General features: G+C 39.3%; 1 protein-coding gene across 8 annotated transcripts in view; it reads right to left on the bottom strand.

The window, feature by feature from the left end:
• Positions 1–27,829, bottom strand: part of gbf1 (golgi brefeldin A resistant guanine nucleotide exchange factor 1) — a 290,587-nt gene that overhangs the window by 21,189 nt on the left and 241,569 nt on the right. For 5 of the 8 annotated variants that reach the window (XM_063070614.1, XM_063070615.1, XM_063070609.1 and 2 more), the window contains 10 exons: positions 25,439–25,615; positions 21,242–21,306; positions 20,092–20,215; positions 19,038–19,109; positions 18,527–18,621; positions 17,738–17,891; positions 14,905–15,130; positions 9,226–9,386; positions 6,223–6,463; positions 5,470–5,672 (listed from right to left, as the gene is read on the bottom strand). In XM_063070614.1, the coding sequence (XP_062926684.1) occupies positions 5,470–5,672; positions 6,223–6,463; positions 9,226–9,386; positions 14,905–15,130; positions 17,738–17,891; positions 18,527–18,621; positions 19,038–19,109; positions 20,092–20,215; positions 21,242–21,306; positions 25,439–25,615 (1,518 nt within the window). The remainder of the gene's footprint in view (positions 1–5,469; positions 5,673–6,222; positions 6,464–9,225; positions 9,387–14,904; positions 15,131–17,737; positions 17,892–18,526; positions 18,622–19,037; positions 19,110–20,091; positions 20,216–21,241; positions 21,307–25,438; positions 25,616–27,829) is intronic. The other 3 variants (XM_063070608.1, XM_063070616.1, XM_063070611.1) reach the window with 2 other exon arrangements.

Genomic DNA, 27,829 nt, shown 5'->3' with positions numbered 1-27,829 from the left:
CGTTCAGGGAATCCTGCACAAGGACTCACAAGTCCCTTTGCACCTCTGATTTTTGAGGTTTTTTTCCCTGTTTAGAAAATAGTCCACCCTTTTTTTCCTTCAACCAAGCGCATGACCATACACTTCCCAAGACTGTATTGGATCTGCCACTTCCTTACTCATTCTCCCAATCTGTCCGAGTCCTTCTGTGGACTCCCGGCTTCTTCGATACTAACTGCCCCTCAACCTATCTTCCTACTGTCTGCAAACCTGGCCACAAAGCTATCAATTCCATCATCCAAATCATTGACATATAACATGAAAAGAAGCAGTCGCAATACCGTCCCACACGGAACACCATTTGTCATCAGCAGCCAATCAAAATAGCCCTCCTTTATTTTGACTCTCTGGGCTCTTATCTTCTTAAGCGGACTCATGTGTGATAACTTGTCAAAGGCCTTCTGAAAGCCCAAGTAAATAGCATCCATTGACTCTCCTTTGTCTATCCTACCTGTTATTTTCTGAAAGAATTCCAACAATTTGGCAGGCAGGATTTCCCTTTAAAGAAACTATGCTGACTTTGGTCTATTTGTTCATCTGCCTCCAAGTTCCCCAGAACCTCATCCCTAATAATGGTCTCCAACGTCTTCCCAGCGACTGAGGTCAGACTATCTGGCCTAAAATTTCCTTTCTAATTCCCTCCCTTCTTGAAGAGTGGAGTGACATTTGCAATCTTCCAATCCTTTGGAAACATTCCAGAATCTATTGCTTCTTGAAAAATCATTACCAATGCCTCCACAATCTCTTCAGCCACCTCTTTCAGAACACTGCGGTGTAGTCCATCTGGTGAAGGTGACTTATCTTTAAATCTTTCAGCTTACCCAAGCAACTTCTTAGGAATAGCAACTATAATCACTTCTGCCCCAAGACCCTCGCATATCTGGCATACTGCTAGTGTCTTCCACAATGAAGACTGACATAAAATACTTAAGTGCATCAGCCATTTCTTTGTTTCCTCCCCACCCCCCCCCCATTACTACTTCTCCAGTGGCATTTTCCAGCAGTCCAATTTCCACTCTTTTACTCTTTATATAACTGAAAAAATTTTTAGTGTCCTTGTTCATATTATTGACTAGCTTCAATATTTCATCTTTTCTCTTCGTGTTTTTTTTGGTTGTCTTCTGTTGGTTTTAAAAAGCTTCCCAATCTTCTAACTGCCCACTAATTTTTGATGAATTCTGTGCCCCCCCATTGCTTCTATGCTTTCTTTGATTTCCCTTGTCAGCCACGGTCGTCTCATCCTCCCTTTAGAATACATCTTCATCTTTGGGATGTATCTATGTTATGCTTTTGAGTTGCCCCCAGAATTTCCTGCCATTACTGTTGTGTTGTCATCCCTGCTAGTATTCCTTGTCAATCAAGTCTAGCCACCTCCTCTCTCGTGCCTGTTATTCCCTTTATTCCACTATAATACTAATACATATGACTTTATCTTCTCCCCCTCAAACTGCAGAGTGAAACTTAACATATTATGTTCACTACCTCCCAAGAGTCCCTTTACCTTAAGCTCCCTAATCAAATCTGATTCATTACACAACACCTAATCCAGAATATCTGATCCCCTGCTAGGCTCAACCACAAGCTATTCTAAAAAGCCATCTCACAGGCATTCTACAAGTTCTTTCTCTTGGGATTCAACATCAACCTGATTTTCCCAATCTACCTGCATATTGAAATCCCCATGACTATCAGATCATTGCCCTTATTATATGCCTTTTCTATTTCCCATTTAAACTTATATCCCACATCCTGGCTACTGTTTAGTTGCCTGTATATAAATCCCACCAGTCTTTTCACCCTTATACTCTACACACAATAATTCTATATCTTCTGATCCTATGTCACCTCTTTAGAAGGAGTTGATTTCATTTTTTTTTACCAACAGAGCCACCACACCCCCTCTACCTACCTGCCTGTCCTTTCGATACAAGGTTCATCCTTGGATGTTAAGCTATCAACCATGATCTTCTATTAGCCTCAACTCAGTAATGCCCACAACGTCATACCAGCCAATCTCTAACTGAGCTACAAATTCATCTACTTTATTTCATTTACTGGGTGCATTCAAATACAACACCTTCAGTCCTGTATTCTTCATCCTTTTCAATTTTGCTGTTATGTTACGTTTCACCTAATCCTAATCCTAATGACTGCAATTTTACCCTAACATCTGCCTGTCCATCCTCACAGGCTCACTACACTCTGCATCAACTTGTATACCAACTGTGCCATCCTCAGCCCCATCACTCTCGTTCCCATGCCCCTGTCAACTTAGTTTAAACCCTCCCCAATGGCTCCAGCAAATCGTCTGCAAGGAGATTGGTCCCCCCTCAGGTGCAGGTGTAACCTGTCCTCTTTGTACAGGTCATACTGTAAATTCCTCAGAAGAGATACCAATGATCCAGAAATCTGAAGCCCTTCCTCCTGCGCCACTATCTGTACTATCATCCTATTCCTGCCTTGACTAGAATGTGACACAAAGAGGAATTCGGAGATTCCTACCTTGGAGATGCTGTTCTTCAGCCTTTTTTCCTAAATTTTCTATACTCACTGCACAGGATTTCTTCCCCCTTTCTACCTATGTCATTAGTGTCAATGTGCACCATAACTTCTAGCTGCTCACCCTCCCTCTTGAGGATCTTCAGCAGCCACTCTGAGACATCCCAGACCCTAGCACCAGGAACGCAACACAGCACCATGACTTCGTTTTTCAGACACAGAATCACTACCGCTCTGCCTGAATTTACCCTTCCCTGCTGACCCCTAGAGCCAGTCACAGTGCCACTCTGCTTCCTCCCCTTAGTTCTCTTGGTGGTCACCCGTCTATTTACTGAAGCTTGTAGTCTGGGTGTGACCACCTCAGTAAAATACTCATCTATAAAGATTGCAGCCTCCCGGATGAACCTGAGTGCATCCAGCTCCAGTTCCTTGATCTTGTCAATCAGGATTAGATTATTAAATTAGATTAGATTATGAGGACACTCAGCCCTCATTTATTGTCATTTAGAAATGCACGCATTAAAAAATGATATAATGTTCCTCCAGAACCAAACCAAGACTAAAACTGACAAAACCACATAATTATAACATATAGTTACAACAGTGCAAAGGAATACCGTAATTTGATAAAGAGCAGACCATGGGCACAGTAAAAAAAGTCTCAAAGTCCCGATAGCCTCAGCATCTCACGCAGACGGTAGAAGGGAGAAACTCTCCCTGCCATGAACCTCCAAGCGCCGCAAACTTGCCGATGCAGCACCATTGGAAGCACTCGACCGCAGCGGACTCTGAGTCCTTCCGAAAACTTTGAGCCTCCGACCAGCCCCTCCGACACAGCCTCTCCAAGCACCATCCTCTGCCGAGCGCTTTGACCCCGCCCCGGCCGCCGAGCAACAACCAAAGCCGAGGACTCAGGGCCTTCCCCTTCAGAGATTCTGGACCACACAGTAGCAGCAGCAGTGAAACAGGCATTTCAGAAGTTTCACCAGATGTTCCTCCGTGCTCTCACGTCAGTCTCCATCAAATCAGGATTGTGCACGGCACCCTACTTGATAGATAACAGACATCACCACCGGAGTGGCTGCTGCGAGCTGCGTCGCGCCACCATCTTCTCCTCCCACCTTCAGGAGCTGAAGTTGGTGCACTGCCTACAGACATAGTCATCATTAGGTACCCTGAAATCCCACATCTCACAGAAGAAGCATTCCACTGTCTGAACTACCATTTTTACTGCACTTAATATGCTTCTAACTTCTCAGACTTAAGTTCTAGACTACACCTGTTCTCGCCAAAGCCTGACCACTCTAACGCAGCCCACTCACACAATAGGCGCTCCACTCAAACCTGGGTTCTTTTTATTGGCCCTTGCTAATTAACCATAATTACTGTTAACCCAAGCAATCTCCTGCTCCACAGACCAAATTCCGACAGACCCCTTTGCTTTCAAAAACTAACACATAAAAGTCCACAAGGAACTGTCTCCAACCCACTCTGCAACCTCCCGCTTGCAGACAGGTCCCAACAGGTCCCACTCACTTACTAAAACAACATACACATTTCACATTCACCCCAACTATTCTGGGGTGCAATATTTACAAATGATACAGCTTTAAAGAGGGAATTGTAATGCTTTTGAGGGGGAGTTGGGGCATGAACTAGAAAGCTGCATTGCAACACATTTATCCAGCATCACACTGTTGAACACTGCAAATCCACATGCAGGATTTGAGGGGAATTTTCTGAGAGCAATTTTCTGTGTGCACTGTTCCAGAGGAATAGCGATGTCTATTAACCTTATGCAGTCATTACAGATAAATATACCAAGTGCAATTACCAAAGACCTAAAGCTGTATGAATTTCTGTATAACAAGATCTAAAGTTAAAATTTATTTTCACACAACATAGATCAGTATCAAAATCATTGAAACTAGAAATTATCAGTTAGGGGCCGAGACAAGAAAAAAAAATCAAGATGAGATTAAAACTTACGATCTTTAAGCCATTGTCAGCAAGGAAAAAGTTATAGACTACAGGAAGGAATAGATGGCCTGGTCAGCTGGCAAAAAAAAATGGCAAATTGAAATTTAATCCAGGGAAATGCAAGATAATGCATTTGAGGAAGTTCAGCAAGCTAAGGGAACACATAAACAAATAGGATTTGTGTGATGTGGAGAAAGAAAGAGATTTTGGAGTATACATCTATAAATTCTTAAAATAGTGGCACAGGTCTATACGCTAAACCACATACAAGATATTTCCCTTCATTGACCATGGCACAAAACAAAGAACAGAAAGGTTATGACAGAATTATAAAAAAAAAAGTGATTGTACTGCAGAGGAATGCTGAAAAGACAAACATTTTGCTAACAGGAAATGTTGGATAAGTTAGAGTTGCTTATTTTGAAGCAAAGGAGGCTGAGTGGAGACAAATTGAATGGTACAATGGTGAGGTATTCAAATAAACAATGAGGAAATATTTTGCTTAGCACAGGGGTTAGAAATCAGGGTGCTTAAATTTTATTAATAAAAACTTAATAAAAATAATAATCCAATCACTGAAAACAAAATTGTGACTTTAAGTATCAAATAACAGTCGGCACAAGTTATCTGAGAAGGGTAAAGGAGGTTAGCAGTATTTTTGCATGAACATTGTCTGTGACATTTCCCAAACAGTGTGCTTGCTAATTTAAGTCAGACCACAATATAGTACATCTTGATCCACGGTGGGAAGGGAGGTGTTGGAATGGAAAAAAAAGTAAAGTTAAGTTCACTGGGTTACTCATGGTCAAGTTAAGCAAGCAGCAGAAATTTTGAAAAACTAAGGGAAAGAAATAAGAATCAGATTACAAGTTCAACTAGGTGACCGAACATTCTATTGAGAATAGGTAGTATGAGGCAAGAACAGGAATGGGAAAGGCCTGCTATACTTACATCCTGACTAACCTGTAATGACACAGTGTGATAACTTGCAGGTACACTGTCATCCTCATCATCGTCGCTATGTGACTTTGATGGGCGATGGTTAAAGGTCTTTGACCGTTTCATGGAACTCTCCTTTTCCTTTTGCTTCTTCTTAAGTCGATTTGATTTGTCAAGCTTATATGATTTAGATTTCCTTTCATGTGTTTTGTACCCTGTATCAAGCCCCAAATTACAAAAATCACCAACTATGAAATCAACAAATCAATGTTCAAGGAAAAACATTCCAAAAGAAATGACTGATGAGGCATAAGGGTGGCTGCACCATTGTTTTAACAACATGCACGCTAGTGTAAAACAACTTTTAGTTCTGTGAAGTATACGTTTCAGTTTGCTAAACAATCCTATGCCTTTGTCCAGCATACATAAACCACTCACTCTGCTGCTTCTCTTACCATTTCAAAAATATGCAGAAAATAACATGGAATAATTTACTGAGATCAGTCATTATTTAATTATATTATATCATTAAAAACATATGGAATCTCAGTTTGTTGCATCTGGCTCATAACCAACGTTTTGCATGACTATGCCTTGGATTGATTTGGGATGGACACAAGAGGTCTAAGTTATTACTGCTGGACTGTGACATAAAGTAAAATATATTTATGAAACCTTAATTTAATATTAGTCACAATTTGCTGAATAATGAGAAATTCAGATTTCTAATGTGGAACAGGGAAAAACAAACACTCCATAACGTACCACCATTGAGATTTGCTTCTACAAAGATGCGAATTGTTTTTACACAAAGTTCAAAGTTTTCTGGTGTCACATGCGCAGCATCTCTCACAATAAACGACAGCGACTCCACACATTTGATAAGTGACTTAGTATCGTGTGAGCCCATATCCTGCCCCAAGGTTAAGCTGTATTGATTGACAAGAGGAGAGCATCCCGGCTTTGGGCCAGAAGTTCTGTTGGTATCCAAGTCATCTCTCCCCACCTGCCGAAAATACCATCAACGTTATGAGGAAGATGATGTTGAAAAGTTTAAAAATATCAAGCTTGAAAAAAAAACCAAAGAATTCTCATATTATTGCTTCTTTTAGGTACATGGCACAAGGTATATCATACATATATAACTTGCATGACATAGCACAAAGTATCCCAAAATTACAGGTGTCATCTTGTTAAAATAAACTTCAAATTATTACGTGATTATTTCATTGGAACTCAACAGAAAGAGAACACCACCAGTAAGGTAACTTGCTTAGCATTGAAAATATAATTCAAGGAATGAAAGTACTAATGGAATCAATGTTGTTGTTATCTCTATCTCACTTCCTCATGTCTTTCTGATAATGTTAAAGATTAAAGATCTTTAAGTTTAGCTTTATTTGTCCATGTACATTGAAACATACAGTAAAATGCATCATTTGTATCAACGACACAGTACAAGGATGCGCAGGGGGCAGCCCGCAGGTGTTGCCACGCTTTTCCAGCACCCACAAACTGCTAACTCTAACATCTTTTCCAATGTGGGAGGAAACTGGATCACTCAGAGGAAACCCACACAGTCACAAAGAGAATGTACAAATTTGTTACAGACAGCAGTGAAAATCAAACCCCAATCACTGCTTGATGATGTTATAAAGTGTTGCATTAACTGCTAGACTACTGGATCCCAGACCCTGCGGTTGAAAGGGGTGTAACTGCTTGGCACTGAGATGCAGGGCTCAGTGCTGCACCCTGGCTGGCACAGTGAGTGTGGCCTCTCCTGGGAACACCATTTGTTTACTGACCAACTGAATCAGATTCTTCCTCATCACTTCTTGTTAGATGTATAGTGTCCCCCCTTTTGTTTGGCTGCACTGATCTCCCCAGCCCGGATATTTCTCACTGGTAACAAGCTCAATCACAGTTCCTGGCCATTGTGCTTATTATCATACAGAAATCTTGAGCTGTGAAGTCAAACAGAGGGGAGAGAGAGAAAACAGCAGCTTCTACTGTATCCAATAAAAGATTCCAGGCAATCTGTCAATGAGGAACTACTACTTTCGGTACCCAGTGATGCCCTGAAGCAAGGATGCAGCCCCAAGCCCCATGACTTGTTATTCAGCCAACCCCCCCATTAGAAGACTCCACAGACAGATTAGTTACATCAAACTGTGGGCCAATTCACTACTACAGCACAGCAGGAATTCACATCAACTTGATGGCACAGCAGTACACAGTTCACATTGATGTCTTTTTCAAATTCTTGGGGTACATAAATTTACTTCGAAATTCGAACAGGTTGTGAGTGTTCGGACCGAAAGACAGCACTATAATAAATCAGCCTTCTATTATGGTGGGGGTGGGGAGAACAAGTGTTTGATTTTGTTAGGCTTGTGACAAAGTAAAAACTTGATGAAAATTGAACTGTTTCAAAAATCATTTCTAACCTCCAACCCAAACACTTCAGGGACTGGTGTTTTATAATAATGACCTAAATATCCGATCTTCATAGTATGTGCAATTTTATAAATGTTGGTATAAGAAGGACAATCTTGTCTCAAATGAGAAGTTTTGGGAAGGGGTATGCATGGATATTCATATGAAATGAACAGCTTCCAGAAAATGAATTCAAGTGCAGTTCACATTGATGGAACAAAATCCCTCTCACAGTACGGTGAAGCATCACCAAAATCCCCTCAATCAGACTTGGTGCACAAACTCACACTGGAGAACCTGTGCCCCAATCTCAATCAGATGCCAGATGAGAAAAGGTGAGTTTTCTAAAGTCGTAGAAAACTGCTAAACTTGTACAAATCATGTGCTTTCTTTCTGTTTCATAACTGAAACTGAAACGTACAAGCTCAAGCTAATTGGTCACAGATTCCAAGAAAAAAAAGAGATTTTGTTTTAAAGATGATTGTTACAATTTGGAAAATAGAAAACATTCAATAATAACTTAGAAAATTAAAATGCATATACATTCAGTAGTCACTTTATTAGGTGCACCTGCTTGTTAATGCAAATTTTTAATCAGCCAATCATGCAGACATAGTCAAGAGGTTTAGTTTAGAGCAAACATCAGAATGCAGAAGAAATGTGATCTAAGTGATTTTGACCATGGAATGACTGTTGGTGCCAGGTGGGTGGTATCTCAGAAACTGCTGACCTCCAGGGATTTTCATGCACAACAGTCTCTAGAGTGTACAGAGAATGGTGCAAAAATAACTAAAGAAACATCCAGTGAGCAGCACTTCTGTGGGCGAAAATGCTTTGTTAATGAGAGAGGTCAGAGGAGAATGGCCAGACTGGTTCAAGCTGACAGGAAGGCGACAGTAACTCAAATTACCATGCTTTAAAACAGTGGTGTTCAGAAGAACATTGTTGAATGCACAACACATCAAACATTAAAGTGGAAGGGCTACAGCAGCAGAATACCACAAACATTCAGTGGGACTTAATTAAATACAGAGGGTACCTAATAAAGAGGCCACTGAGTGTATGCTTGAAGAGAAAAAATATAAGATTATGGAAAGAGAGCTGAGGCTAGATTGAGTCATTCTTTCAAAATAAATAGCAAAGGCACAATCATTCTGAGAAACTCCTTTTATGCAACTGTATTATAGACAATCATTTATGAAGATGCTCAATTACTTTTACACAGTGCTAATAAATTATCTCAGTGTAGATTAGCAAACAGGACTGAAAACCTGCCTTCAGAACATGGAAACAAAAATCAGAATAAGAACAGTTCACTCGTGTAGGACTCACCACCAGCCAGCCACTGCTGGCAATATCCACATCAGTGGCGGAACGGTGTACCTTAGTCTGCTTCCCATGCTCTGCATACACTTCAGAATCGGATGTGTAACCACGATCAGAACTAACTTCACTAGGATGGTAAGATGCAATTTCACTATCAGACTGTGCACCTTTAAAGAAAAACAATATTCATTATTGTACGGTCACAGCATAAAACTGCAGCTAAAATCCTGAAGTAATAATAGAAAATGGCAGTGATACTCTGTAGATCAAACAGTATCAGTGCAAAGACAGGGTTAACACTTCAGAACCATGGTCTTTCATCAGAACTAGTAAAGGGCTTCAGATAAGGGGAAGAATGAAGGGAACAAAAGAATGTCTGTCAAATCACACACAAGAGAAAAATCTGCAGATGCTGGAAATCCAAGCAAAACACACAAAATGATGGAGGAACTCAGAAGGCCAGGCAGCATCTATGGAAAAAAGTAGTCCACTACGGGCCGAGACCCTTGGGCAGGATTGGAGAGAAAAAGATGAGGAGTGGATTTAAAAGGTGGAGGAGGGGGGAGAGAAACACAAGGTAATGGGTGAGCCTGGGTGGGGGGGGGGGTGGGAAATGAGGTAAAGAGCTGGGAATTTGATTGGTGAAGGAGATACAGGGATGGAGGTGGGGAGTCCGATAGGAGAGAACAGAAGGCCATGGAAGAAAGAAAAGGGGGTAGGAGCACCAGAAGGAGGCAATGGGTAGGCAAGGAGAGAAGGTGGGAGAGGGAAAAGGGGATGGGGAAATAGTGAAGGGGGGGGTGGCATTACTGGAAGCTCGAGAAACTGATGTTCATGCCATCAGGTTGGAGGCTACCCAAGTGGAATACAAGGTATTGTTCCACCAACCCAAGTGTGGCCCATTGCAACAGTAGAGGAAGCCAAGGATTGACATATCAGAATGGGAAAGGGAAATGGAATTAAAATGGGTGGCCACTGGGAGATCCCACTACTTCTGGTGGACAGAGCGTAGGTGCTCGGAAAACAGTCTCTCAATCTATGTCGCATCTTACCAATATACAAGAGGCCACATCAGGAGCACTGGATACAGTAGATGACCCAAATAGACTCAGAGGTGAAATGTCGCCTCACCTGGAAGGACTGTTTGGGGCCCTGAATGGTAATGAGGGAGGAGGTGTAGGGGCAGGTGCAGCACTTGATCCGCTTGCAAGGATAAGTACCAGGAGGAGATCAGTGGGGAGGGACGAATGAACAAGGTAGTCACATAGGAAACGATCTCTGCAGAAAGTCTGTGACAGGTTGGAGTCAATTGTCCAAGTGATAGAAATGCTAGTGACACTGAATAATAGAGGATAATAAGAGCTAGTGTAAACAGGCAGATGAAGCAGCAATTCATTTGTACTTCTTCCAATTTTACATATTGCACAAGAACAAGCAAAAGCAGTAGGGCAGTCAGCCCCCCGAGCCTGCTCTGCCATTCAATAAGATCACAGCTGTGCTAATGCTGGTCTCAGCAACTGTTCCTCCTTCCCCCAATTGCACCATACCCTCTGTTCCCTCTGCCTTGAATACATTCAGTAAATCTGCATCCAGAACTCTCTGGGGCAAAGAATTCCAAACAGTCACAAGCCTCAGAGAAGATATTCCTCCTCATCTGAGTTGTTAAAAAAATGACTCCTAATTCTGAAACTATGGGCATTATGTCTAGATTAGATTAGATCAGATTCAACTTTATTGTCATTGTGCTGAGTACAGATACAAAGCCAATGAAATGCAGTTAGCACCTGACCAGAAATGCAAAGAATAGTGTTATTTACAAAATAACTGCCAATAAAAAGTAAGTGCTACAGCACACAAATATAAATGTACTGAGACAGTACAATATGGGTGCAATACTGCTTAGCGCTGTGATGTGAGGTTCATCAGGGTCACAGCCTGAGGGAAGAAACTCTTCCTGTCCCTGCTGGTGCGGGAGTGGAGGCTCCTGTTGCACCTACCAGATGGGAGGAGAGTAAAAACTCCATGGTTAGGGTGAGATGTATCCTTGATGATGCTTTTCGCCCTGCCCAGGCAGCGTTTATGGTAGATGTTCTCAATGGAGGGCAATTGGGTGCCGATAATCCGCCGGGCAGTTTTCACCACACGCTGGAATGTCTTGTGGTCCGATACCGGATAACTGCCATACCACACTGAGATGCAGTTGGTGAGTATGCTCTCAATAGTACAGCGGTAAAAGTCCATCAGTATCCTGGGACAGAGGTGAGCTTTCTTGATGCTCCGCAGGAAATAAAGGTGCTGTTGTGCCTTTTTGATCAGGATGGAGGAGTTCAGGGACCAGGTGAGATCCTCAGAAATGTGGACACCAAGGAATTTGACGTTTGATACACGCTCCAGTACAGCTCCGTTTTGTAGATGGGGACGTGAGTGCGGCTTCTAGCATGCCTAAAGTCCACAATGATCTCCTTGGTCTTCTGGGTGTTAAGGGCCAGGTTGCTGTCGGCACACCACGCGGCCAGGTGCTGGACCTTGTCCCTGTAGGCCATCTCGTCATCCTCTCTGATCAGGCTAACCACCATGGTATCATCTGCGAACTTGATTATGGAGTTAGAACCATGTACAGGAACGCAGGCATAGGTGAAAAGGAAGTACAGAAGAGGGCTCAGCACACAGCCTTAAGGCACGCCGGTGTTCAGGGTGAGAGTGGAGGAGGAGAGGTTGTCTAACTTAACTGATTGGGGTCTGTTAGTCAGAAAGTCCAAGGTCCAATTGCAGAGGGATGAGCTGATACCAAGCTGGCAAAGTTTGGCAATCAGCGTGGAGGGGATAACCTCACAAGGGAAACCATGCATTCACCACTCACCCTGTCGATCTCCCTCAGCAATTTCATCAGTAAGTTCATGATTCAATGCTACATCACACTGATCTCTGTCTTTAGTCTCCTATTGTGTTCCAATGAAGACCAGTGAAGCTTACTGGAAAGCACCTCATTTCTCACCAAGAATGGTCAGCACACAGATCTAAATATCAAATTCATTTTCAGGTACCTCGCCTTACCTGCTTGCATCTGTTGCAAGTTATTAACCTACAACATTAATTTAGTTTTTCTTTCTTCATAAACACTACCTGATCTGCTGAGTATTTTCAGCATTCTCTTTTATTACAAATCTCCAGCAATTACTGTGTATTGCACCTCATTGTTCTAGCATAGCTTTTCTGTTGTCCACTTTCATTCATCTCCCAACTCCCAAAAAGGGTCCCCCACTTTTTTTTTAAAATGTCATGGAACACTACGTGTACACCAGATTGAGAACTCCTGATTTGCACTCTTTCAGTTCTATCTAATAAGTATGCATCAAACCAGCTTAGAAATCACCAACAGCATGTCACATGGACAATCTTGATCTCCATCCCTTCAGATACATCTCCTTTTTCTTCTTCCCACCATTCTCCTCTCCAACTTGTGGCAACTTTAATTATGGTTGCATTCTAACTCTTCTCATTTTGATGAAAGGTCATCAGCCTGATACCTTGTACTCTGTTTTGCTCTCTGCAGATGACCTGCTGACTATTTCCAAAATTGTTTTTTTTTGGTAGATCTGTATAATCATGTACATCTCAACAAGCAGCAAAATGGAAAAAGTGTTAAAAATGTTTAAGAACTTGAATACTTAAGTTTTGAATTAATTGGCATCCACCCTACTTCATTCACCAGGTAGGACTCCGCCTCTACCACTCTAGTCTCCGGACATCCCTCTCCTGATAGCTGCAAACTTTGCTCCTCCTTCAGTACTTCCTTAATACCCAATGATTAAGCTTTTAGCCACTTGTGCTAATTTCATTTACTTTAGTTCAGCCATTTTTTTAATTGACAGTTTTATGAAGCATCATGTGATATTTTTCTTTGGTAAAGATGTCTACCATAATGAAGTTTATTTCTAAACTCTCAAAATGGAGGAAGAGGAAAGACATTATATACAGAACCTATAAAACAGGAGCAAATAATGAACATCTTCTTCAAAGCGAGAGTGGACAAGGTGTTGGGTATATTTAAAGCAGAGGTGGATAGCTACTTAATTGGTGAGGGCATCCTAAGTTATGGGGAGGAGACAGGATAATGAGGTTGAGAGGGAAAATAATCCACCATGATCATATGTGGAGATGGGGCTGAATGTCCTAATTCTTCTATGTCTTATTGTCTCATTCCATCATTAAAAAATCTCAGTGTAATCATACAAGTTTGGTGAATCCACTTACAGAATAATACTATAAATCAGGATCCAGCAAAAGAACTAAAAGCCAAGACAGATCAATTGCATTATTCACTCTTAAAAGAAGCCTTCATCAAAACTCATCCCAAATGAGGTTCAAGTGCCCAAGAGGCAACAGTTCACAGATTTAAGCCATTTTGTTGTATTTTCCCACTGCAGGCTTTCTGTTATTCATTAAGAGGGACAGGAATCATGGAGCATCTTCTTTCTGGTTTAGTTGACATGTGGTACTCATCATGCTGGAACCATGTACATTATAGAGCCCCAAATACTGCTACATTCCATATGTTTACTCCACTAAATCTGCCCAAAGCATAGAACCCCATATTTGAACTCTTGTTTGCCTTCCAAATCTGGGAGTGGAACCAATGAGGAAAGACCCATAGGAAAGTCTGCTGCAACCTCATTTGGGTTTGATATGCAACATCTCAACAGTCATAGATAATTATATATTTATACACCAGGCCTCCTGGTATGGATTTACACTGAATATCTGCTATTTGGAAGCCAAAACTATACACCCTTTGCAGCAACTCATGCCTTGTTTCAGATGGAATGGGAGAACACCAGACAGATATCAAGTACTGCAAAAAGGTAAATTTGAATCACAGATACTCAGGTTCAGATGTAAACTTTGACTCATTAGTCTCAAATCTCATCACAGACCAGTTCATCCTGCACATTAACATGTAGTCTAAGGGGATGACGTTGAAGGAAAAAGATCAGCAAGTCTAGATACTTCCAATGAAAAATATAAATTCTGGGCATCTGATGAGGAAAATACACTGCTTAAATATAATTCCTATTATTAAAAATGCCAATAATTCACTATTACAACATACTATGTTTCAAAAAAAATATCCATGTTTAGTATGAGTACACATTTGACCAAAATAAAATTTAATTAATTATCTGCAATTTTAATTTCTGCTCTAAGCTTACAAAGACTCATTAAGAAACACTTAGCTGCCAATTTCCTGTTAGAGACCCTTGAAAAATACAGGATTTCCATTTTTTTTGAAGTAGTTAATTGGTATACTTACCTATCGATATATTACATTTGCCACTTCCTACTGTTGTTTAGAGCAACAAGCTCAGCTCAAGGCTCAATGACTGAAACTGACTATATTCATTAATTAATGGAACCCTTACTAGATCAATGAGAATTTCCATAATATATCACAGCACTAATTAATAAGGTTCCGTTTACAGTTAGTAGCTGAATCACCAGCTATCTAATTTCACTTTGTGTCCTTGTTTTCAGTTTGTTTATCCCCCCACTACCTTTTCTGCATCTGTTTTGTCTTGAACAACTAACTGAAATGAAGCAAACACCAGCTGCTTGTTAGCAGATGAAGCTTAACTTTACATAACAGCAGAGAGGCTTCTTAGTAATGGGGTAATTCTGGAAATTAACCTGCGTCATGGTTATCGGCTACAGATGCCATCTGTAGAGCAGGTGGAGGCTTGACTCCTGCCCCAATACATTCTAAGAGAGTAAACAAGGTACACCAGTCATCACTCGAGTGAATGTTGGCAGCATTGGTCTTCAACAGCTCGTGTAGCCCATAAGCAATTTGACGGCTCACTCTTGATAAGACAATCGGTTTCATCATGAGCAGGACTCTCAAGGACAGAAGGACCTGAAAAATAAATCAAAATATTCTTTACAAAAAATAATTCAGGTCCTAGTATTTGAAGTTCAAAGTAAATTTATTATCAAAGTACATATATGTCACCATATTCAATTCCCAGATTCACTTTCTTGCAGGTATACTCAATAAATGCAATAACCATAACAAAAATCAATGAAAGACCGCACCAACAGGGCGACAACCAGCGTGCAAAAGACAACAAACTGTGCAAATACAGAAATAAAGAGATAATAATGATATGAAAAACACCAGAAATATGCTGAATTAAAGGAGGTAATTGAAAGACTGTGGATCATGACCAGGTTATACATTGTCCCCATAAATAGCATCTTCCAGTATCATCCCAAAGGCACTACACAACAGCATTAAACAATCAGCAATATCTAAGCAAATCTTCAGAAAGCCACAATACCAAACACTACCAGAATAGTCTGAAAGTTCCTAGCAACTGAGAAATGAGCGTGCTTGGCTATGCCCGAACCTCAGGTTTTACCAGCTTGAGCTGAGAAAAATAAAGTAATAATAATAATAATAACAACTAAGCAATCAATATTGAGAATGTGAAATGAAGAGTCCTTGAAAGTGAGTTCCTTGGTTGTGGGGCAAGTGAAATTGAATCAAGTTATTCCCTTCGGTTCAAGAACCTCATGTCTGAGGGGTAATAACTGTTCCTGAATCTGGTAGCGTGGGTCCTGAGGCACCTCTACCTTTTTCCTGATGGCAGCAGTGAGAACAGAGAATGACTTGGGTGGTCTCTGATGATGGGTGATGCTTTCCTGTGACAACGCTCCATGTAGATGAGCTCAATGGCACGTGATGGACTGGACTGGACCACATCCACTACATTTTCTACGATTTCCCATTCAAGGGCATTGGTGTATCTATACCAGGCTGTGATGCAGCTAGTCAACATACTCTCCACTACACATCTATAGAAGTTTGTCAAAGTTATGGACATCATGCTGAATCTTCACTAACTTTTAAGGAAGTAGAGGCACTGATGTGCTTACTTTGTAATTGCACTTGCATGCTGGACCCAGTACAGGCACTCTGAAAGATAACACCTAGGAATTTACAGCTGCTGACGCTCTTCACCTCTGATCCCCAGATGAGGATTGGTTCATGGACCTCCAGTTTCCTCCTCCTGAAGTCAATAATCAGTTTCTTGGTCTTGCTGACACTGGGCAAGAGGCTGTTTTTGTGGTACCACTCAGCTAGATTTTCAATCTTCTTCCTAAATGCTGATTCGTCATCACCTTTGTTTCAGCCTGCATCAACAAACTTAAATATGACATTGAAGCTGTGCTTTGCCACACAGTCATAAGTGTAAAGTAAATAGAGCAGGGGTTAATCACATAGCCTTGTGGTGCCTGGGGTCTGCAAATGAAGAAATCAAGGATCCAAATTGCACAAGGAAGGATTAAGACCAAGGTCTTGAAGCTTATTGATTGGTTTTGAAGGGATGATAGCCTTGAATGCCTAGCTGTAGTCGATAAATAGAATCCTAATGTATACATCTCAGCTATTCAGATGTTCCAGGGTAAATTGAAGAGCCAATGAAATGGCACCTGCTGAGGATCTGTTGCTCTGGTAGGCAAATTGGAACGAATCCAAGCTGTTTCTCAGGCAGGAGTTACTATGTTTCATTACCAACCTCTCAATCACTTCATCACCTTGGATGCAAGTTCTACTGGCTAATAGCCATTGAAGCAGGTTACCACATTCTTCTTAGGCGCCAGAATAATTGAAGCCCGGTTGAAGCAGGTGTGTACCTCAGTCTGTCGAAGTGAGAGATTTAAAGACCTCAGTGAACACTACAGCCAATTGATCAGTGAGTCTTTGGTACTCTGCCAGGTACCCATTTCTCACATCCGCCTCAGAGATTGAAATCACAGGGTCATCGGGGGCTGTGGGAGTTTGTGATTGTTCCATCATGTTTTGACGGTCAAAGTGAACATAGAATGCATTGAACTCATCTGGAAGCAAAGCCATGTTATCACTAATGTCATTTGATTTCACTTTGTAAGGAGCGATAACATTCGAGCCCCAACACAATTGTTGAGCATCCTGTAATTAGAACTCACTTTATACAATGACTCACAGGAAGAATTGAGAGAAACCTCACTGAATGCATTTGAACACTCAAGAACAGTCAAGGAGTTTACAATAATGTTCCTTATTTTTTGAAAGGAGTTATATTTATCAAAAAAATATTACTTTGGGTCAGATTTCATTGGCTAATTCCATTGGTTCCAAACCCAGCTTCTGGCTCCTTGCTGTTTAAGCAGTATTAGCCTAATACATCCTAACAGGTACTGTAAAACCGCAATACACTGGACTTGTTGGCAGATTTTAAATCCCATATTTATCAATTTACTTCAAAGATTTATATATAATAATAAAAGTAATTGAATAAAAGGAATATTATAATTAAGAACTGAAAAAGACAAATGATCTACAGTGATCAACGTTATAAAACTACGCATTTCTACATTGCAAGGTAAATTCACAGATTCCTGAGCATTCAAGTTTGATTCAGGTTCATATTAAAGAAAATAAATGTTAATTTTAATTCGTCTCTGCATTTCCTCATACCTGTGAACTGATCTCTTCTCTGCGTAGTAATCGTATTGCCAGCCTTAAGAGACCTACAACTGCTCTTTCAACAAGGAAGCATTGCTCTGTGACATGAACAGTCAAATGGTAGAGATGGTCTCTTACAGCTTGCCAGACACAGGAAACACGGTCTCTACAGGAAAGGATAACCAAAGGTATCAAATAAAAACTACAATTGTTTCACACTTGAAATCACTCAATTAATCTATGAATGTGGAAGAATTCCCAAATAAATCACCACCTGATTAAGGTACATAGTCATTAGTGGCCCTTTAGCAATTTGGTCAACATCAGTTTGATAAATCTGAAGATCACCAAACCATTGAGAGTTGGTATTTATTACAGCGACAAATGACATTTACATCCATTAGGCATTAACTCTGCAATGTGAGGCCTGATTTTAGTTATGTTTAAAAAAAAGATGCTGGAAATTCAAGAAACCTCTTACTAACACACGTCCAAAGAGGAAACCTCTAATCAACCCTCTCCTCTATGACCTTTACCATTTTCTCTCAGGTGACACTACTACTTGTGTCATTCAATTCGACAGATGGTCTCCACACTCTCACAAACATTCTCTACTTGATCTTCAACTTTTCTCAGTTCTGGTTAAAAAAAAGTAATTGGCTGTTGACATCAATTTTGTGTCTTTCTTCATGCATGCTGCCTGAACAACTAGCTACTGCCAAGAAATCAGATCCATATTCAGCTTCTGAGAGTAATCGTTATTGTGTAACCACATGAAATAGCCCAGGTGTTTCCTTGTACCTGTTTTCCAGCACTATCCTTAGCAGCATCTCAAGGCAAAAAGCTGCATCTTCCTCATCATAGGTCTCTTCGTCAGGTGTCACAGAAATGAGAGCCTAATGAAATTACAGGTGAAATAAAATACTTTTAAATGGAAACTGCCTGAATCAAAGCAAGAAAAAGTTCCAAACAAGAAATATCAAAATTAGAACAGCATGCATCATTAAGAATGAAAAATGACCAATCTAGCACTTTTTTGAGAAAATTGTCAAGTGCAGTAGATTTGTACATTGTCATAGTGTATAGTTGTACAACACAAATAAACTGATGAAATAGATTAATAAATCTTCCTTATTTTATAATATTCTCGTCCTCCAAAGGACTTGGGTCTTCCATAAATTAGCAAAATTTGCCATACTGTAGCAAAGGTCTGAATAGAATAATCCAAATCAACAGGTAAACAAATGACAAGGGACAAGACAATGACAAGAGCGTGAGATTTCCCATTTTGGATTGTTTACAATAATCGAACCTTCATCAGCTCTTGAAGAGACTCCAACTGAAGGAATTTGCTTTCTGTAATCAGCTTCTCAGGATCACATTGCTGGAATAAAAGTTAAAAGATGACCAGTCATAACTAATGGACGTAGAGGTGTCAATACTGCAGGTCACTGCACAGTTATTTGACTAGTAAATACCTTTATGATAGATCATAATTCTGTCAATTAATATGAAATCATTTGAGATTCAATCAAATTTCATTTACAAATCCCATGAAGTTGGAAGGGCAAGATACAGTAAAGATTTCTAATCAATGCATGGCCATTCTGTAGAATTTGCACCATGAAAAAAAAACAAACTGATTTGAGACTGCTCCTCTTTAGAGCATTAGCAAAGTAAAATAGTGTTATTGCCACATGGTAAGAAGATGGCCCGTCCGCTCCTAAAGGATGGGAGGGGAAGAATACTGTACCGGTAGATTCTATGGAAGAAAAACAATAGAGAGGCAGGTAGAAGATGAAGCGTTACTACTGTGAATGATTTGTTAAACAGATCTAAAACTCGGTCTAATCCATTTATATATTGGCATATAGGAATTTTGCCCATGAGAAGTTAAAAATTCTATTTCCAGAGCTCAAGTTCACCATCTCATGCCAATATGTACATCATGTAATTTCAGAGTCTTGCATTAGAAAGTTACCCTTTCTTTCATAATAATAATAAAAAGGCAAGGAGATACAAGGACTTTGTGTATAGATATTAAGTGATTTTAACTAGTATAACCACTATGGAAAACCTGCTCTTATTCTCTTGCTAATCTATTAAAAGACGCTGATAAATATTAAATAATGAATGTAACAAAATGGAAAGTGGTAAAAGGTTGAATTAAAGCAATGCAGCAATTCTGTATAGACAAACCAAGTTAAAAAAAATAACCATTTTCCATTTCCACAGCAAATCTTTCCTTGAAGGATAACTGACATTCAATATATCATAAACTATAAAAGTCTACTAAATTTTAAACATCTTGCAAAGAAAAACATGGACATCTTCCAGGCAGTTAAGCAGCATTAAGTTTAATTTACCTTAATGCATTCCAGAGCTGCTTGTTTGGCCTCTTCATTCTCTATAGAGGGCCCCCTTAGACCAGACTGTTCATTACCACTTAGTGTGAGCCAACTAACAAAGCTCAGGACTGTAGATTCACCACTACATTTCAAAACAAAACAATTTACTTTAGCTGCAAAGAATTTTTAGGTGCCCTGTTTGTACAGAAATTTGACAAAAACAGTACAAGAGGTTTTACAGTCTCTACACAATAAATGCTATCATAGTTGTTAAAACTGTGCTCAATGTGTGTGAATCAAATTTAAAACCAGTCAATATTACTCAAAGCTATTTAATTTTGATGAATTTTGAACTGCACTGTTTAAGACCAAGTAGAATGAAGTGTTTTAGTATCAGCTTCTATAAAATTTGTAATAGGACTGGAAGAAATTATTTATTTGAGATGGTAGATTTAAACTATACCAGTTTAATGCCTGACCCAATCATTCCTTCAATTTCTCTTACCACATGAGCTACTACACTGCTCATGGCCAGGGAAGAGGTACAAAGACACGATCCTGAAGAACTATTAAGGAAATTATCACTGTTTCTAACTCTTGTCGTGAACAAAAGTAAAATAACAAACTATCAAAACTTCTTTTCCCACCTCTAGAGTTACGAATTCTGTCAAATTGTCCCATAGTTTCAAAGAGCCATTAAAAATGAAGGCATTTTAAAACAATCTGTTATTAAAATATTAAAGACGAGAAAAAATGTGACTAGATAGAATGAGACTGTGCTGTGATGAAATCTGGATTATAGTCAATTAGCCATTTTACACTCCAATAGTTATTGAAATACCGTAGTCCACTTTACTTCCTGACCTATCACCTACCATTTATCCCTTTCCTCATTAATTTTACCCTCTTCACCTCATTCACTTTTCACTCCTCTTCTCAATCTATCTTCCAACAGCTTCTCTTGAATTTCTTTCTTCCCTCCCCAACTCATGCCCTGCTCTCTGCTGTGTATCCAAGTCTATTTTACCCTTCCTAACTTCAATTAGCATTAATACATAATATATTTTTTCCTTTCCTTCACCCCACAAATGAACAATGCAGTTTAAAAGAACTGTTTGTCCAACATCAGAACTGCTTCATCAGTCAGTGATGAAATTATGCCTCCTACCGATTTGAGGGAGTTTCTTCCCGCTGGAGTGAGATTTTTCCATTGGGTTCCACAAAGTCTTCTACCTGCAAAAACAAAGATGTACTTGCTAACAAAAAGTAAGAATCATAATTGGTCAGTTTAGTCTAAGTACTTTCAGAACTCAGGTGACAGTACAGTAAGCTAATTTCTTTAATAAAAAAGGCAAGGGAAATACATGAGTACACCCTATCCTCGTTATATGCGGGGGATACGTTCCTCGAAGTTGACAAATAATGTGAAATCGCATAACGTGAATAATTATTTAAATGGAGAAAATAGGGATGCATTCCAGAGGGCTTCCTAAATATGTTTTATCTGTAATTTATTCACATTTTCATACCAATACGACACAAAAGCGGTACTACAAGACAACATTTGTATTATATTTCATCAATTTAAGGTAATATTCAATGTAATAAATCATAGAAAGTTAACATCCCAGGGTGTACAGTAGTCACCCACAGTGGCAGGTGTGTTCGCTCCGGGAGATGAGTGGTTGTGGTGCTGTCGGGCAGCTTTACATAGATAAGGTGGATGGTTGTGGTTGTCAGGATCAAAGACTCACAGAACTCTTAGAACTGCCGGCAGAAGGTGTTACCGATTTGAATAAAGTGGTGAGGGTTGTTTGTTTGGCAGCATTTTGTTTTAAATTTGCTTGTAGGGAAGAAGGGTTGACGGCAGAGAACGAATGAAATGCTGACTTCGTTCTAAACGTGGGTCCACGTCCATCGCCATTTGGGCTAAGTGTTCCGACTTCCACCATTCCCTCACCATTGGTAATCTCCCGGCATTTTCAAAATCGTCTGTTGCTTGCAGCATCTGAGAGATAGTTCGCGGTAAAAAAAATACGCACGCTTTGAATGTGGATTACACCTTGGTCGAGTGGTTGAATCAGCGATGTTGTGTTAAGCGGCAGGAAACGCACTGATATGTTAGGATGAATGTTGTCCAAATGTTCAGGATGGGCTGGCGCATTGTCAAGCAACAAAAGAACTTTAAAGGCAAGATTCTGTTCCCAGCACTAGCGTCCCAGAGCTGTGTTACCTTCAGCTGATGCCGTGCTGTTTATAATTCCCAACTTTTTTTCAAGTGTTAAAGCGGTTCTCTGCCGCTCGGCTGACGGCCCAGGACATGACATCGAACACTTAGGAGGCATAGTTAAATATTTCAAGTGCAAAATCACTGCACCGTAGGTAAAACCAGCAGAAGTTTAAGATCGCGCATCCACACCTTGCCAAAACCAATGCGAGAGAGGTGGGACTAAAATTGTGAGGCACGCGCACCTGACTTGTATTGGCGGGAAGGCAGTGCTCCTCGCATAACTGTGAATTTTGGACGCATATAACGAGACGTTGGTAGAAATAAGTTCCTCGCATAACTGTGAATCCGCATTGTCTGAAGACACATATAACGAGGATAGGGTGTATATTGTATGCCTGCCTTGCTGGAAATTCAAATCTTGCCCCGAAATGGATCTTTACTATGTCTGCTATATGCCTGCTAAAAATTTTCCATAATAAACAATCCAACCTCAACTGGTAATCTCTTGACTTTAAGTACAGCACTTCATCTGTTTTTAATGCAAAAACGCAAAATGATTGAGATAAAAAAGTACATGCAACATATTTACATGGGATTTTTAAAGTAGCTGAACCATAATTGGCCACCGAGGTAAATTAACATTGTTTATTCACAGAATAAAGATTCTGTTCCAATGACACATTGGTTAATTCATTCAGAACCAATGAGATAAGATTTTTGTCTGGATTTCCTAATCTGTCTCCAGTGAAAGCTCAGCACAAGCCCTAAAGAAATTGCAAACAGATATTCACACTGAGGTAATATGAGAATGCTAGAAATATTTATTAGGTCAAGCAGTATCTGCGAAAAAACAGTTAAGGCTTCATGACATCCTAGCTTGCCTCAGTTGTGATTTAACTTTATTAACCCAAAATACCAACTCTTTCACTCTCCACAGATACTGCTTGCCCCGTGAACAGTTCCAAGATTCTCTGCAATTACCTCGAAGTGATATAACCCACAGCATTTTGCTTCTCCATCTCTCTCATCTTCCAGACTAGGAGATGAGGAAGACGATATAAGAAATCAAATGACATGAAGTAAATGCAGTTGAATAAAAGCAGTGTGATTTCAACCTGGCTTTTAAAATTGATGAACTATGATCTGAACAGCAGGTGGCAGTACCATCTCAGTATAAGCACATTCACAAACATTAATTAGCTTCATCTTATTAAAACTCCTCTTTATTAAATACCTTTTTTATTCTTTCCACAGTGTAATAAGAAATAATCAGTCAATAAGGACATAACTAAACCAAAATATCATTCATTACTTGAGGTAATGAAAAATAGCTTTTGCAGATTTTCAAAACCTGCTTTTCAAGCGATTTCACCACTTTCCAACCCCATTAAAATCGCAACCCATTATCGAATGTCAGTGTATGGAGTGCTTCCCCATTGAAGATTGGAATCTACTAGTCATGCATGGTGTTATTCATTCATCCTGAAGTCAAAGGTCATCTCTCTAACTCCAGTGACATGATGTAAGGTATGCAGTATTTCTCTTTACAAACAAAGCTCACAGGCTTTATTCAAACATTATTGTTTTCTTTTAATAAACCCCTGTCAAAATCTCAGTGGAACTCACTACTCGCCAGAACTCAGTAATCTCAAACCCCTCCAATGTAATGTAATTTCTGTGATTTAATTCTTCAGCTTGGGCTGTGCGTCACGTGGTTGAAAAAGGAAAAGGTAGTGTCACGCTCAGTACCAGCTTTTATTAAAAACTCATGTATTATAATTCAAATGTATATTGTAATCCAATATTTACGGTAAGCACAAATTTCTGCCACATCACAGAAATGAAAGACATGACTTGTACTCTATCTATTCATGCTTCAATCATTCTAAATGAATAGAAAATGCTGCCCCAACACTTTCAAATAAATCTGTAATGCCAGCCACCATAATAACATTTTGCTGAACAAAACATGGATGTTTTTTTTTCCTCCAAGAGCACAACTGCCCTGACATTAAACTTGAGTTTGAAGTGATTCTGCTGAGAAAACAAGTAGCTCATTTTCATTGAAATCACAAATTATATCTACGACAATAGACATTTTAGTTATCTAGAACTTGACAAGCTGGAATAAACAGAACTCACACAACTACTACAAGGTAACTTAGTACTTAACAAATTTCATATAATAGCAATCAGTTAATGTATCTGAGATTAACAGCTGGCTCAGGTTTCAGAGTGATAAAACCAGCAATCTGAAGCAGTAATTCCTTAAATTTCTATCCTTATTCACTGGAGGGAAAAACAATGAATATTCCCATTTTCCAGCATTTCATCCATGGCTTCCTTTAGCAAGCTCAATGCAAATTCCAGAGGTAGTATTTCAGCATTTTTATTTCTGATCCTCTAACAAGCACTACTACCTTTTCACAAATTTCAACCATGCCCATTTTCCCCACCCAGTCAATATTATTCTCTTCCACAATTCACCATGTGGTGTCTAATGCTTTTTTCATAGCCTGGCTGTAATCACCAGGATATGCTACCTAGATCTTTGCACTCCTCCGGTTTTTAATAATACCATTAAATTATTAGCCACCTCTTTTTATGATGGCGTGCTGCACGAAGGTAACAACCCTGGTTTGAAGTCAATGGACATTGTACATATCCACAGCATTTGCAGCCTGCATATTTGTACAACTTATGTTTAACATACATTCGTGTACTTGCACAATTACAAATTTTCACTGCAACATTTGTACAGATCATTCCTGGCTATCAAAGGCATGATATAGTCAACAAATTTGATTCAAGAAAAACAAACATTTTTGTTTGGCCTTAACTTCTGTGTAGCCTGAAGTTAAGAAACTAAGGGAAGCAAATTTGAACTGGATTGTCACCCACCAATATTCTTAACTCATTTTATTCTGTGTTAGGACTGCACTTTACTACAGACTTGCATGTTCTGGTCACCATCAATAACTGTCTAAATCTTCTTACCTGGCAAAAAATGTATTTCTTTATATTACATCATAATGGGCAGAAATGGCCATTAACATTAGCAGAATTTGTAAGTGGATCAACTCAAGTAATCAGCATACATTAGTAACAGCAAATTACTTTTGACGAAGTCCTCACCTCTACCATGACCTTCGGCAGCAGCTCAGCACGGAAAAGTTGCAGCATTGCATCCATAATGTTCTTCCATCCTTCTCTAAGTATGTCACCATGACGATGTGATAAATTAAACACAGTCTTGGCCGCTAGTTGAGCCTTCATGTTACTACCAAAAACATTTGGAAGATTCTCAACAGACTGTGGGGAAAAAAGTACAATTCAATTGATTGGTGGCAAAAAAAAAATGCCCAGAAAAATGTTACATTTTATTTAATTAGAAGGGTTGAGTTTGAGATGACAGACATCACATGAAAAACTAAAAACTGAAGGAGAAAGATTCAGCCAAAGACAAACTTCAAGTTGGAGTGATGTAGGTAGGGAGTGGAACAGAACAATGCAGAGTGCAGGAATACAGAAACTAGACCATAGATTGGAACAATGTAGCTCATGATATAAAAATCCACAAATGTATTTTAATAAGTACATAACAGTGTTCCGTACTTTTGAGATGATACATAACATCACACAATGTTAATATTATCGATTCCAGTAATCTGACCATTTTTTGAAAGCAATGTGATCCTCAAAGTAAGCACTATTGTATGCATAGTTAAAACAGGTGAACTCAAAAATCAACACTGAGGCACTTTTGGAAAAAAAAGTACAGAAATATTGAGGCACTTTCCTCCAAAGAGCTAACTGAACTTTCCTTTCTTTGAAAAGGCATAAACTTGCGACTAATTCAAGAAATATCTTCTCTCTACCTAGGAATAGACCAAATTCACACAAAGTACATGCTTCTAACAAGAGTAAAATCTAAGAACATCAATGAGTGATCTACACCCTCTCTGTACTGCTCCCAGTGTTATATTATGATGGATCTGTACCCAATGGAATCGAACCCTTGGGTCTAGAGCTAGAAAATCCCCTGGACCTGAACTCTGGTTCAAAAGACAGGATTAAGCCAAACTAGGTTCCTTGTGGCAGACTTAGTAAAAATGAGCCTAGAGCCTTGAACAAGCAGAATCCTATTTATCCCAGACAAGCAAAAAGTAGGGATCAAGCTGATTGCCCTTCTCATAGTCACCATTCAACACAGAAAAGTGGAATTGGTTTATTATACCTACATTGTACTGAGATACAGTGAAGTACTTAGGTTTAAGGCCATTCATACAGATCATTTCAAGACACAAGTACATCAAGATAGTACAAGGGAAAAACAGTAACAGAGTACAGAATATAGTATTACAGTTACAGAGAAAGTGCAATGCAGGTAAACGATAAGGCACATGGCCATGATGAGGCAGACTGAGAGGTCAAGATTTCATCTTTTAGGGCTAGGAATGTGCAAGATTTCCAATCTTTAGACTCTCTTGGTTTTACATGAAAACTGGCATTCCAGTGAATCAGCCAGCTTCTTTATAAAACACAGGGTTTCCTCTACCACAATGTGTTGATGACAACCCTTTGTCTAAAGGATGCATGGTAATAATACTGTGTTATACTTTAAGAGAACAGAAAATATTCACCATAAGTATTATATCATAATTAAATCAACTGCTATTAATCACATGGAATTAAAAGGTTTAAATGGGATTAATAGAAGTTAACTTTTGTATTTCTTGATTAAAAAATCTTCATTAGCGATGTTACCAGTGGCAGTACAGGTAAATAGTTTCAATACACACAAAACGCTGGAGGAACTCAGCAGCTCAGGAAACATTTATTGAAGGAAGTGAACAGATGACATTGCAGGCTGACCCTAAATGAGGATGGCTTCAGTTTCAGTGATGTTCAGGACATATCCTCAGGAATGGAATTGGATAAAATTTCTGAACAAATTAAAGATTTAGATAACATCAATGCAATCTCTCCAAATGTTGATTTGTTTAAAAGAGTGGAATTACAATCACATTATAATTTATTATTAACTTATCCTATTGAAGGATATTTGCTTAAATTGAGAAGTCAGTTTTATATTTTTGGGGATAAAAATATTAGGTTCTTAGCTTCCCAATTAAGGGCAGCTAGAGCTAAAAGACAAATTTTAAAGATTCATAAAGATAATGGAGATATAGTAAGTAATCATGAAGATATTAATAATATTTTTCAGGATTTTTATCCTGATCTTTATAAATCTCAATTTCCTGTAGACTCCTCCAAAATGAAGGTTTTTTACATAAGATTAAATTTCCTCAAATTACTGTTGAAGATCAACAGATCCTTGATGCTCCAATTACTGAACATGAAATTCAGAAAGCTGTGTGGTCAATGCAATCAGGTAAAGCTCCTGGACTTGATGGTTATTCGGTAGGATTTTACAAAAAATTTGAAAAATTACTTTCTCCATATCTTTTGGAAATATTTCATGAATCTTTTGAGAAAGGTAATTTACCTCCTTTTTATGAAGCT

This window comes from Mobula hypostoma, chromosome 18 (assembly GCF_963921235.1).
Source record: "Mobula hypostoma chromosome 18, sMobHyp1.1, whole genome shotgun sequence".
NCBI lineage: Eukaryota > Metazoa > Chordata > Chondrichthyes > Myliobatiformes > Myliobatidae > Mobula > Mobula hypostoma.
Note: the sequence above shows the minus strand (reverse complement) of the source record. Positions and strands in the feature narration are given on the sequence as shown.